General features: G+C 58.4%; 4 protein-coding genes across 4 annotated transcripts; 1 reads left to right on the plus strand and 3 right to left on the minus strand.

The window, feature by feature from the left end:
• Positions 1–927: 927 nt before the first annotated feature.
• PSEUBRA_003904 (uncharacterized protein) lies at positions 928–2760 on the minus strand (the record flags this gene model as incomplete). Its single annotated transcript, XM_059465256.1, has 1 exon — positions 928–2760. The coding sequence occupies one exon, from the start codon at positions 2758–2760 to the stop codon at positions 928–930; it is 1833 nt and encodes a 610-aa protein (XP_059320493.1).
• A 230-nt stretch (positions 2761–2990) lies between these two features.
• Positions 2991–4031, plus strand: PSEUBRA_003905 (Decaprenyl diphosphate synthase-like protein; the record flags this gene model as incomplete). The annotated part of the gene is made up of 1 exon (XM_016437509.2): positions 2991–4031. One exon carries the CDS (start codon positions 2991–2993, stop codon positions 4029–4031), a length of 1041 nt encoding a protein of 346 aa, XP_016291037.2.
• Positions 4032–4187: 156 nt separating this feature from the next.
• PSEUBRA_003906 (Peptidase S24/S26A/S26B) lies at positions 4188–5117 on the minus strand (the record flags this gene model as incomplete). Its single annotated transcript, XM_059465261.1, has 1 exon — positions 4188–5117. One exon carries the CDS (start codon positions 5115–5117, stop codon positions 4188–4190), a length of 930 nt encoding a protein of 309 aa, XP_059320494.1.
• Positions 5118–5669: 552 nt separating this feature from the next.
• On the minus strand, positions 5670–9866 carry PSEUBRA_003907 (Dbl homology (DH) domain protein; the record flags this gene model as incomplete). Its single annotated transcript, XM_016437522.2, has 1 exon — positions 5670–9866. One exon carries the CDS (start codon positions 9864–9866, stop codon positions 5670–5672), a length of 4197 nt encoding a protein of 1398 aa, XP_016291039.2.
• Between the last annotated feature and the right edge of the window lie 2166 nt (positions 9867–12032).

Here is a 12032-nt window from a genome sequence, read left to right on the forward strand (position 1 = left end):
TGCTACTGTAGCGGCCAGCAAGCTGATGTCACAGAGTGGGTCTGTCACAAAAGGGTGTTGCAGAAAGGCAGGACCCTTGCTTGTCACAATTGTCCGTTGTTGTGAATGCTTGTGACTGCAGGCAGCAACGAAAATCCGGCAATCACATGATGGCGATCCGCTGGACAAAGGGTCCTTGCGGGCAGCAGTCCTGCATCGCACAGAATTTCGGCTGGTCGATCCCCCAGCTGGTTGTCAAGGGGACGCGTGGGTTGACCCGCGTGGGCCACGAGTGAGAGAGAGTGCTCATGCAAGTCACCGCACACTCCGGCCTAACGAATCTTCTCTTTTTCTTTAGGTCGAATTTAGAAATTCGCCAGCTGCCTTCTCCGCTATCCATCGAACTTCATGTGCACTCTGAGGAGCCCGTCTTCCAGCGAAACATCGTCGAGGCAGCTATTGCAGGGCTACCAAGGGACAAGGATATTTGACGAAGAAGTTGAAACTAAGCAGGAAGATTCTGTGGAACGGCGGCCTTCCCGTCGGCGAGCATCTGCCGTGGGTCTGTGTCGTGTCTTTGGAAGGTCAAAACGGCAATCACATGCATCTCGACCTGAGCACCAGGGTCTGAGCGTCAGACTTTCTCCCAGTTTCCTGATCGCGAGGTGGGTGGCAGCTCGCAGTTGCGGGGCCCAGCAGCTCGGCTCAAGTCTTTCCTTGTTTCGCGGAGCGGACGACTCTTCGAGGAGACGACCCCGTTGCCAGCTCATCGGTTCCCACGATGTGGTCATATCGGGCCGATTCCGATTCGCTCTCCTCCTCAGCTTGCCACCTCGTGACTTCACACCGAATAGCCCATCACACAGATCACACAGTCGGCTATGGACCGATGCCGCTTCTCAGCCAGGAGTGCAACGATGCATATGATTGCACAGTGGCACGGGTCTTTTACCTCCTCGGACTAGCCGCAGCCCCGCCTCTCATAGACGGACTCGCCGATCTACTCCCTGGCATCGCCGCTGCACCCACCGGCAAGCTTGCCACCCTCGCTTTGCCCGCATTTGATCCGCTGGATGCCATCGTCGTGGAACGTCGACTATCCCCCCTCCCGCCTGCTACCGAGTTGCTGCCGCTACTCGATCCGCCGCCACTGCTGAACCGACTCGCCGCGCCCGTCACCAGCTCCTTGATCATCGAATTGTACATCTCCGAGTCGGCCTGGTAGCTCTCCCGTAGCGTCAGGTGGTGCGTCAACAGGCTCGATGCTGACGTTGTCAATGTGTTGAGCTCTCGCTGCATCGACTTAAGCGCAGGAAGCGAGAGCAGCGTCAGCTGATCCTCCGTCTTGCTGACCAGCTCTAGGGCTCGACGCAGATCCACCTGCGGTGCTGGTCCGAGGCCTAGCTCCTGCATCCTTCGTTCTGCCATGCGTTCTTTGTTCGTGCTCGACCCCAGCGCCGGGCTGGAGTTGCCGTTGCGTGGGCTGTTGGTCGCTGACGCTGATCGTTGAGCTGCTGTTGCTGCTGATGACGGCGTTCCGTTGCCCGGCCGCTTCAAGCTCGAACTTCTCTGCGGAAGCGAGTCGTTGGAGCCCAGCGAGCTCGAAGCGCGATTGTTTGGCGACTCGTACTTGAGCTTCAATGTCGGCATTTGGCGTGATCCGCCCGAGCCTGATGCAAAGGAGGAATGAATCTCGTCGAGATTGACGGGCACTCCCATGGAGATGAGGTAGTCACGTCGAGTCCTGCTTCGCACCCAGTCGATGGGCTGCATGGAAGGAAACGACTTGAGATCGATCCACAGCTGGCGCGACTCTCCGCTCACCAGCACCTGCGACGGGCCTTCTACTTGACGGAGACCGACGTTCGAGAGGTGCTGTTCTGCTGCTGCGGAAAGCGGGAATAATGACTTGACCGAGTCCGCCAGATCGTTCCGATTCGACTTGCTGGTGACATCAAGGGGTGCCCAAGTCCGCGCCGCTACTGGTGCCGGCGCTGGGGTGGGCTCTGTCGGGGCCACTGGTGTTATTGAGTCCGCCGGCTGGTCGAAAGAGTCATCGCCAAAGTCATCATCGCCGAAGTCGGCATCGTTCTGCGCATCGCCCGTCTCAAAATCATCGAAGTCGCCAAAGTCGTCGTTGGCACTTGCACCTTGCTGAGCCGCCGCTGGCTCGTCGAAGTCATCGAACCCATCATCATCCTTGCCTGCAGCGACAGGGGCTTCCGCAATTGTGATCTTTTGATCGAATTCGTCCGGCGAGACGCCATCTTCGATGTGTTCGGCTTGCTCCTGCCGCGATTCTTCGAAGGCGTCCATGTCGTCGTCGTTAGCCGCAGGATCCGGATGTGTCGCGTCTACAGCTGCTTGAGTTCCCTCTGCTTCTGAGACATCTGCGGGGTCTGTCTCCTGTGTTGCTACGATTGTGGCAACCGGGGCGTCCTCCTCCAATTGATCTACAGCGTCGCGGTCCGCCCCATTCTGAGACGCCAACGTGGTCGTCTCCTCGGGTGCTTCTGACTCTGAGACCTGCTGAATGGCGCTTGGGGTACGCGAGAGGGATGGCTGCTTCCTCGACTTCTCGGGGCTGTTTGCTCTTGAAGCTGATCCAGAAGGCGCTCCCCAGCCCGGATCCTCGTCCTCGTATTCTAGCGAGAGTCGGACATTCTCTTTGATAGCCTGATCATCCGAGCTCGTCTCCGCGATCTTGGTCGTCGAAGTGCCCGTGGTGGAGATCGATGCGGGTGCAGGATCGTCCCACACCGCGAAGGGATCCGAATCCATGGCTATCACGATGTGGATGTGGTTGAGAGGGAATGACAATGGCAGCCGAAACAGACACGAATGTCAAAGGGTCGTTCGCTGGCCCGACCGCGTTCCGAGATAGATCAGCTGCAAGCGCCCGCCCCGATTCAAGATTTCCGCGTCCCACGCTGCAAGAGAGCAACACTTTTTGCCGCCAACAAAGCTTTCCTTCTAACGGCCATATTCGCGCACAGCCCTCAAGCGACACCATGTCGGCGATGGAGTCTGCGATACCGCAGCAGGAGACGCCCGCGCCAGATGCTCTCGACGTTAAACCGTCATCAACAGCTTCAATAGACCCCACAAGATCGGAAGAGGCGAAACCCTCCCCAGTTCCCACCAAAACGCAAATCCTCAAGCAGGCGGCCCTGTCGCCTCTGTCCCTCCTATCTCTCCTTCCGATCCCGTCGCCCCAACAGCTGCTCCTACACACCCTCTCACTTGGCCCCATTCCGCGGCACATCGCCTTCGTCATGGACGGCAACCGCCGCTGGGCGCGCACCTCGCATCACACCATCCAGCACGGCCACCTCACAGGCTTTGCGACGCTCAAATCCGTCCTCGAGGTCTGTCTCAACCTGCGCGGGCTCGACACGGTCACCGTGTATGCGTTTGCGATCAACAACTTCGGGCGCAGCGAGAGCGAGGTGAACGCGTTGATGGAGATTGCAAAGACGCGCTTGATCGAGCTGGCCGGGCATGGCGAGCTGATTGCGAGGTACTCCGTGAGAGTGAGAATAGTAGGGAGGAAAGAGCTGCTCCCCGCAGATGTAAGGGAGGCGGTCGAGAGGGTAGAGCATATGACAAAGGACAACACAAAGGCGACACTCAACATCTGCATGCCGTACGCGAGCAGGGACGAGATCGCCGGCGCAGCCAGGACGTGTCTCGACCGCAAACTGCGGGACGTCGAGCGAGCTGCCGTGGCGGAAAAGGCGGGGCAGATCGCATCCAACGAACAAGCGGACATGGATCACATCCTGGACAAGATCGACTTCGATATCACACCCGACGACCTCTCCGACCACATGCAGCTCGCCCACTCGCCGCCACTCGACATCCTCGTCCGCACCTCGGGCGTCTCCCGCCTGAGCGACTTCATGCTCTGGCAGTGCACCGAGGCCACCCACATGCACTTTGTCGACAAGTTCTGGCCGCAATTCGGCCTGCTCGACTTGGTGCCCATCATTCTCGACTGGCAGCGCCATCAGTGGAGTGTCTCGCTTCGCAAGTCGTGCGGCTGGGATTGAGGCGTCCAGCCGTCTTTGTCCGTCTGCCTCCATTGCATCTTCATCCGCATCCCAGCACACTTCTGCATTTATACCCTACCACACTGTATCACTAGCCCAATCATCCAACCTCTTTCGAAGAGACACATCCTGAGTGATGCGATTGCCGTGCCCATTTCAATCAACGAAACTGAGATTGTTCGTCAACCACCGCGGATTCGGATACACCCTAGCGAGCACCTTGCCCCTCACCATACCCAGCGGTACAGGTCCGTAATGCCTGCTATCCGTCGAGTTGCCCATATTGTCGCCCGCCAGCCACACATGCCCCAGCGGCACGGTGACATACTGAACATCGCCCTTGGACCGTATGTACGTATTGGAGATCTCTGTGGCGGCGGCTGAGTTGTGTCTTTGCGTGTCGTCTTCGCGCGAGTGTGGTGCGTCCGTATCCATGCTTTTGAGCAGGTCGACGTCGGAATTGTTCATGGTGGTGCTGCGTCTCGATCCTGGCTCGACCGGTTCGCCAACGGACGCGAGCAAGTCTTCAAACTTGACCATCCTGCTGTCCAATTTGTCGTCCTTATTCCCCCCTTCTGGCCTCGGTTCCGCCTTGCGGCCCCTCCACGCATGCATCGGCAACGGCCTCATCCTCGGATCCAGCGCCACTGTGTCCCCTGGCAACCCAATCACCCTCTTGCACACCGTTCGACTCGGGTCAAACGGCGATAATGCCACGACCAGATCGCCCACCTTCAAGCCTGTCCCCTGCGCCTGGTCGGTCTTGCTAAACGTCGGCCCGCCTATCCTGCCCTTCCCGCTGCGATATGGATGTGCGCCCTCTTCGTCGGTCTGTTCTTTGCTCGAAGTGAGATCGCGAAGGGAAGCGAGAAAGCGCGCAAACGGCAGCCGCAGCTGCAGCAGGAAATCCCCCTCGGGCGCCAGCGTAGGTAGCATCGATGCACCTGTAGAATTGCGGATCTCGAAGACATGCTCGTTGATCAGATGGGCAGTACATGCGACCTGCAGCGCGATGGCCGACGTGTAGGCCGCTCGCGAGATCCATGGTCGTCGAAAGCCTACTCGTGATGCTGGTCGGAAGGCCATCTTGCGCTCGACTGCTGACCAGCTCTGCAGGGCTGCTTTAAAGTTCTTCCGTAAGCCCGGCGACACAGAACAGCGGGCAGTAGAGTGCCACGCCGGCTGCCGAGTGTGTGCGGCCTGGCAGCGATCCTGCTTGGTGTGCGCGAGGTGCGGTTGACGGTCAGAGGAACAAGAAGAAGCATCAAAGCGCCGAAGATGTGGAGAAACCTCACCGCCGAATTCCGCGATTTCACTGCAGGCCGCTGATAAAATCACCTCTCTTCTTCCCACATCACATCACAGGTCTCTCACTTGATCATCACCTCTCGTCACCAAAGGCGCAGAATGGGATCCCAGTACAGCCCGTGAGCTCAGTGGAGACGACAGAATGACAGCACGTCTTCAGAAGCACATCGCAATCAAACTAGTCTCAAGAAGATGGGAAGCTCAGCGAAGGTCGACGCGAACCACAATGCGACAGTCTTATTTGAAGGAAGCTACGAAATGCTAATGGATCAATCGATATCGTTTCTGCAAACGGAAGCTACAGTGGCGAAATCGTGGTATCATGCAGGATCAGAGGCCATTCTTCGATGGAAGCGGTGAGAGTCGGTTGTTGTGCAGAAACTTGAGCGGATTGAAGCCCTTGGATGCTCGTCGAGTGGCCATAAAGCCTCCGTCGCGCTGCTGCTCAGCAATTGTGCTCAGCTGCGTGTCGGATGCCCTCCTGATGCCCTCGGGCTGCACGGAAGTCTGTCGAGTCACGGGAGTGCTGCTGGCCCGGTGCGGCTTCGGAACTTCCTTGAAAGAGTCGAAGTCAACGTCGGTGGACGGGACTGTGACAATGCTCCTGAACGACGGCTGCCTCTGAACCTGAAAACTCTGCACGGGCGCAACGGCCTCCGCGTTGACGCGCTCAACGACGTTGGCAGCGGCCGAGCCGCGGAACCAGTTCTTCGAGTAGTTGAGCATCGTCCTCGACCTTCGCAGAGTGTTGGAACCAGACCTGCGGATCGTAGCAGCTTCGGCCAAGACTGGCACGTTCTCCGTCGAAGGTGTCTCGAGCTCAGCCATCGACATCTGCCTTTCGGGCTGCGTCGCGCCACCCAGCGATTTGGCGACATCGCTCTGCGTACGCTTATGTTTGAGCGTCGCAAGCGATGCATTGGTGAACACTCTTCGAATCGAGCCCGTCACCGAGGTGATGGAGTTGGTGCGCGATCGGCCGCCAGATTGGGTCCTGTGCTGCATCATGTAGACACCGTCCGCTGAAGGTCGTCGTGAGGTGCTGCCAAGTGCAAAGTCCAGCGGTAAATCCGCTGTGCTCGCCATGGGCGACGCGCAGGTCGAAGAGAGAGCAGAGTTGGTGCCAAAGTCGATGGTAGGGAAGCTTTCGCCGAGGCCAGCTTGCGCTGACTGCGTTCGGCTTCGCCTGCCGAAAGTCATGGTGAGGGACTCCTTCATGCCATAGAAGCTGTTGCGGGATCGAGGGGGCAGCGATGTCACAGAAGCGCGCAGATTGGTCGAAGAGTTGCCCGCAGATTCGCTGACAGCGGTCGGAGAAGAAGTCAGCGACTGACCAGCCCCGGTGGGGCTCAGAGGCACGACGCCAAAGCTTCCGAACTCGTGCACTGGAAGTTCGCGTCCATTGGCCACGGGCGAAGTGGGTGTCGATGTGGAACCGGGACCCCAGGTCGGACTTCCCAGTTCGGTGTTGACACTCAATCCATTGGGCGCAAAGATGCTGGCGGGTCTCACCCTGTTGGCCTTCTTGAGCAGCGACGACTTCCATCCTTCGCGATCGGTCTGCGCGTCCAGCTGCAAGCGTGTCGAAGATCGCGAGCGCGAGCCGGGCTGTACGAATGTAGCCGTGAAGACCAAGTTGTTCGGGTCCTCGTCTGCATCGGCGTTCTCGAGCAACCCGGCACAGCTCTTCCGTCGCTGGATCTTGACCGTTGCGGTCTCCTTCGCAGACAGACGGTTGAGACCCAGGGAGGATCCAACAGCCGAGCCAATTCCAGACCCTGAGGCGGCGTAGAGCGTGGACAAAGCTCCACCATCTCTGGCGATACGAGCAGAGATGACCGAGTCTGACAAGATCATGCCACGATCCACGATCGCCCGCGAGTTGGGCGACGCATGTCGCAGCAAGATCTCGGTGGGCATCCAAGGGCCGGACGAGGAGCGCTGGGTCTTCTGGTTCGAGGTAGAAGCCTGTGCTGCTCCGGCCGCATGCATGGCCAGGAACTCCATGAGAGGATCCACTGTGGTAGATTTGGCTGCGTCGAAGTAGCCCTCGAACTCGGAGGGTCGGCTTGCATTTGGCGTCGGTGCCTCGGAAGCCTCGAGCATGTCACCATCGGCGGCGTCGCCAAAGAACAGACTGCAAGGGAAGGCTGCCTCAGATCCAGGCGGCGAAAAGGTCGCGCGAGAGATAGCGAGCGAGAGCAGATCGATCCAGAGCTGCCTTTCTTTTGCGTTCGATGCAGCCAGCTCGAAGTGGTGGTCCTTGACGGACAGGCGGAAGGAGTTGGGAATCAGATTCCTCTCGTCTTCCACGTTGGACAGGCGTGCGGCCCAAAGGGGGAACCACTGTCGGCACTCGTAGGTCGAGTTCTTGCGGACCTTGACCATGAGCAGGAAGCTGTGGTAGATGAAGACGCCGAAGTATTTGAAGCGCAAGGGAGCGACCAGCGGGTTCAACACGCGATGATGGTGCAAGACGTCAAGAGTACCAGACAGCTGACAATCGCCGAGAGACTTGACGAAGGACGAGGTGACGCCTTGGTTCGGCTCGATGCGGGACGAGATGAGGTCTGCCCGAAGTTCGGACTCGCGACGCTTTCCTGCCTCGTCCACCTGGTCAGCGACCTCCCTCATCAGCGAGATAGCAAGGGCGAGCTCCTCGACCGAGTCGCCGGTCGCCGAGCTGTGCTTCTGCAGCGTTTGAAGGACGAGCGGGTACAGGCAGAGGCGCTGGATCGGCTTGATGAGGAAGTCACGGAAGAGCAGACGAGAGGAGTTCTCGCGAAGAGCGTTCGTTCCGGAGCCGGGCGTCACTGCCGCGCTCGCAGGGCTGGAATGCGTGCCTGCCGTCAGCGTCGAGGTGGATTCATTGGAGATGGTCGAGGCGTTGGCGAGCGTCATGGGAGTAAAGTACGAAGAGGGGCTGTTGACCGATACGTTGGGCGTGTTGGCGCCCGATGGCGGTCGTGAGCTGCCCTTCTGCGCCATTCTGGTCATTCGGAGAACGTCGGCGCAGTGCTTTTCAAACGCATCCCAGTCGGCGTGGCGCTTCTCGGCTTCGCGGATGAGCGCAAGTGCTTCACCGTGACGCGAGCAAAAGGCCTTGTAGCTCTGGAGCGATGGCATCATCTGATTGAAGAGCTTGGCCACGCGGACGACGGCCTCGTCGGCTTGAGGACTGAGCGCTTTCTCGAGATCGGTCCTCCTGTCTTCAACAAGTCGTTGATGTACAGGCTTGCGCAAGCCCAGGTCGATGAGGATGTATTCGAGTTTGGCCGACAGCTTTTGGTGGGTACGCAGGAGATCCTCCGAGTTCCTCATGACCAGGGCTTGTCGAGCAGGCTGATCGTTGAAGAAGGGCATCATGCAGAGATTGTCGAAGAAAACCAAAACTAGGGTGGCCAAGTCGTCTGCGTAGTTGCGTTCGGTGTCGATGAGCTCCAGCAATGCAGCGTATCGACGAACTTTGGCTGTGGTATATTTGGCCTCGGCGACGGGATCAGCGGTTCCATTTTCGATCAGACCGGGGTATTCCAAGAGGGCACCGTCGACTTCAGAGATAAGGGAGACAGGGGATGCCTGGCTTGGATGCGCATTCGAATTGTAGTCCCCAATGTCAACTCGCAGGGTATCTGCCGAAAGTTCATCGGCTTGCGACTTGTAGTGGTCCTCGAAATCGGTGCCTGATGGCACGGAACTAATGGCGGTGTCGAGACTGCCGGCGTGACTGGAGCCTGTGGTGGAAGTCGACGGTGTGCGACTGATGTCCGACTGCGTCGCCGCGGTCTCGAGGCCACTTCCATCGCTGCTGTCCTGTAGTTGCATCTTGGGTGTAACGAGCGGATATTCATCTTCATCATCGACCGTGCGGGCGAGGTTGGAGCCGAGAGCAGCATCGATTTGCTCTTCGCTGATGGTGCTGGAGAGCATTTGAGAAATGCGGCGGCGCGACGAGGCGTCTGTCGGAGACAGTTCAGGCGAGCTGAGTGCGGTAACATAGTCGGAACTTCCAGATCCTTGTCGAGCCAGTGGTGCGCTCTGAGCGCCAGAATTGCTCGCTTCTGCGCCGGTTGACCTGCTTTGTTGAGACGCTTGCTCGGACCTGTAATGGAGGGCAGATGCCTCCTCGGCATCGGTGAGAACTTGAACCAGGGGGCCAGTGACGTTGCGCGAGACTGCTGACTGCACCTGAAGCGCCAGCCCGGCCACCGAGGCGGGAACGGTGGGAGAAGCGGTGGTATCGAGGCTATTGCGGACAGCCGCTCTCCTACTGCGGGGAGGTGAGGGTGAAGTGGCGCGGGGAGTCGATACTGCGGGCGAAGCTATCGAGGAAGAGCTGCTGGAGCGCCTGGCAGCATCTTTGAGATCGCTGCCCGAAGCCTCGAGCGAGCTACATTCTGATGAGGGGAACGTGACCGCCGTCGAGATCTTTTCGATGTGAGGGTGCCGCGAAGAGGAGCCAGAGGAAGCTGCTTGTTGTGCGAAGAGGGTATCTGCGGAACGAGCCGTCGAGCTGTGTGCAGTCATGGTCGATGTGCAAGTCGATGCTGCTCCAATGGTAGGAAGAGCAGATGAGATGGAGAAAGAGATTGCGGTCGAGTTTGGTGGGGAAGAGAGGAGCGCTTTGCCGCAGCTGAGCTCTGAGACGGAAAGAGAGGCAGAGGCTCCGGTTAGTTGACAGCGCAGAAGGAGAAAGTTGCGCCTCTGTGAGAGAAAGAGCAAATGAAAAGGGACAATGCCTTGTTGAGCGGTCCCACCCGGGGCTCGGAAGATCCGCGATGAACTGCGCAGCAGCAGTCAAGAGTCGGAAGGCGAGTTGCGATTAAGGTTTTTAGGTTGACAACAATGCCATGTCGCCTTTCAACGGCTCGTGCAGCGACCAGTCCACCAAAAGTAAGCAGCGGGCCGTTCCGAAATGAGCGGCGTGCTGTAGAGTCCTAGCCTCCGTGGCTCGGCAGAGATTGAGCTCGTGAGAAGAGTGGGATAAGATGAAGCAAGCCGGGGTTCGAGTGCGAGATACCTGGCCGATAGTCGTTGCTGCCGTTAGCGTGAGGGCGAATGCAGAGGAGAGAGAGTGTGTCTTGGGAGCCGGAAGTCGCTCTTTGCGATGGGTATAGCTGGCTGAGCGATGAGTTTCGATCGGAGCACAAGGGACAGAAAGATGGCGGTGCTACGAAGCTGACACGGCTCGATGGTCGCTGTCCTGCGTGTTTGCTGGAGTCGAAATAAAAGAGAGTCGATGATGTGATGGTGTTGACAGAGCAGAGGGTCGAGACGAGGATTAGGACGAGGATGAGGATGAGGGTGAGGATCAAGTCGTAAGGCTGAGTATGAAGGGTTCGAGAGGTAGGCCAAGGCCAAGAACATAGCGGAGGATCCGGAACACCCAAGTGCAGAGCAAATCAAGCGGAAGCGCGAAACCAGAACGTTTCGACCAATCTACGAGAGAGGCGTCCAGGTAAACGGGTTCTGGGCGGGCATGCAAGCGGTGTAAGCGAAGTCAGGACGGCCTGTACATGCCACTCTCGAAGAGATTTGCTGGATGAGCGAGAGGGTCAGCGGCACCCAGAAGCGGAGAACAAGGGAGAGCCAAAGCGAGGGACAGGAGGAGGGAGAGAGAGGGGAGCAGCCGTGGCCTCATTTTGCATCGACGATGCAGGGCAAGTGCGAGCGGAGCGGCTGTGCAGTTCACCATCGAATGAGGCGGCTGCCAACAAATAAATTTTTATGATAAATCGATTCTGACAGGTCCTAGCCGGCCCAGGAATCGATCCTCGCAAGCGAACGAGGATCGCAACTGCAGCACCCTGCAGCGAAATCACCACACGCGCGCTGCCAATCGCGAGAGCGGAAGTTGCTTACACTGCGCCAACTGGAGCCACCATCATCGGAATGCAATCGACAAAGACTTGGCCGGGAATTTGAGGTCCCGCTCATTCTCTCTTGCCGTCTTGCTTTCCCACACGGTCCTGTTCCCCCGTACACCCGCCGCGCTTCATGATACCTTGTTCGTAGGCTTCGTTCACGCCCCACCTTGGATCGGATTCTGGCCAAGCTTGATCCCATGATCGGCGGATCAGCCGACTTGAGCATGGCTGGGCTCAAGCTTGCTCAGCAACGTTTTGTTAGTCAGGCTAGTGGAGAAAGCATGGAGACGCCGAAAGCTGCGAGCAGCGGATCCACCCACGGGACAGGCGACATGGTGAACTGTCGCTTGGCCCGCTAGTATTGGTCATGAACGCGAGATGATCCCATGGGAGCAATGGCGTGCCCGTTCTGGTCGGCTCCATCGAATCCTCAAGGCTCGACTCTCGATCCGACAAAGGCCAAACGAGATGCGGATGAACCGGTGTGCGGAGAGCGCCACCAGATGAAAGAGGCATGAGAGCGAGATTGGCCGGCGTCTGCTCATCTCTTGGTCTTGGCTAGGCTTGGCCACAAGGCTTTGTTTGACCTACTGTATCCGACAAGGGCGGAGGAGCGGTGAGCAAGATCTCCGTCAGACGACGCGGAATGTCGCAATTAAGCGAAGAGGGAGACCCTTGACCAAAGAAACCAAATCGATTTGTTTTTAAGGACACCCAGGCTTGGATCGTCGCTGAACTCACACGCCTGCCTCGCCCTCTCGCCCTCTTCTCGGGCCGTCTCGATGGTGAAGCTGTAAGCGCCGAAAATTAGCAACCAACCCGCAAC

The sequence above is a fragment of the Kalmanozyma brasiliensis genome (assembly GCF_000497045.1).
Source record: "Kalmanozyma brasiliensis GHG001 unplaced genomic scaffold PSEUBRA_SCAF3, whole genome shotgun sequence".
In the NCBI taxonomy this organism is placed as follows: domain Eukaryota; kingdom Fungi; phylum Basidiomycota; class Ustilaginomycetes; order Ustilaginales; genus Kalmanozyma; species Kalmanozyma brasiliensis.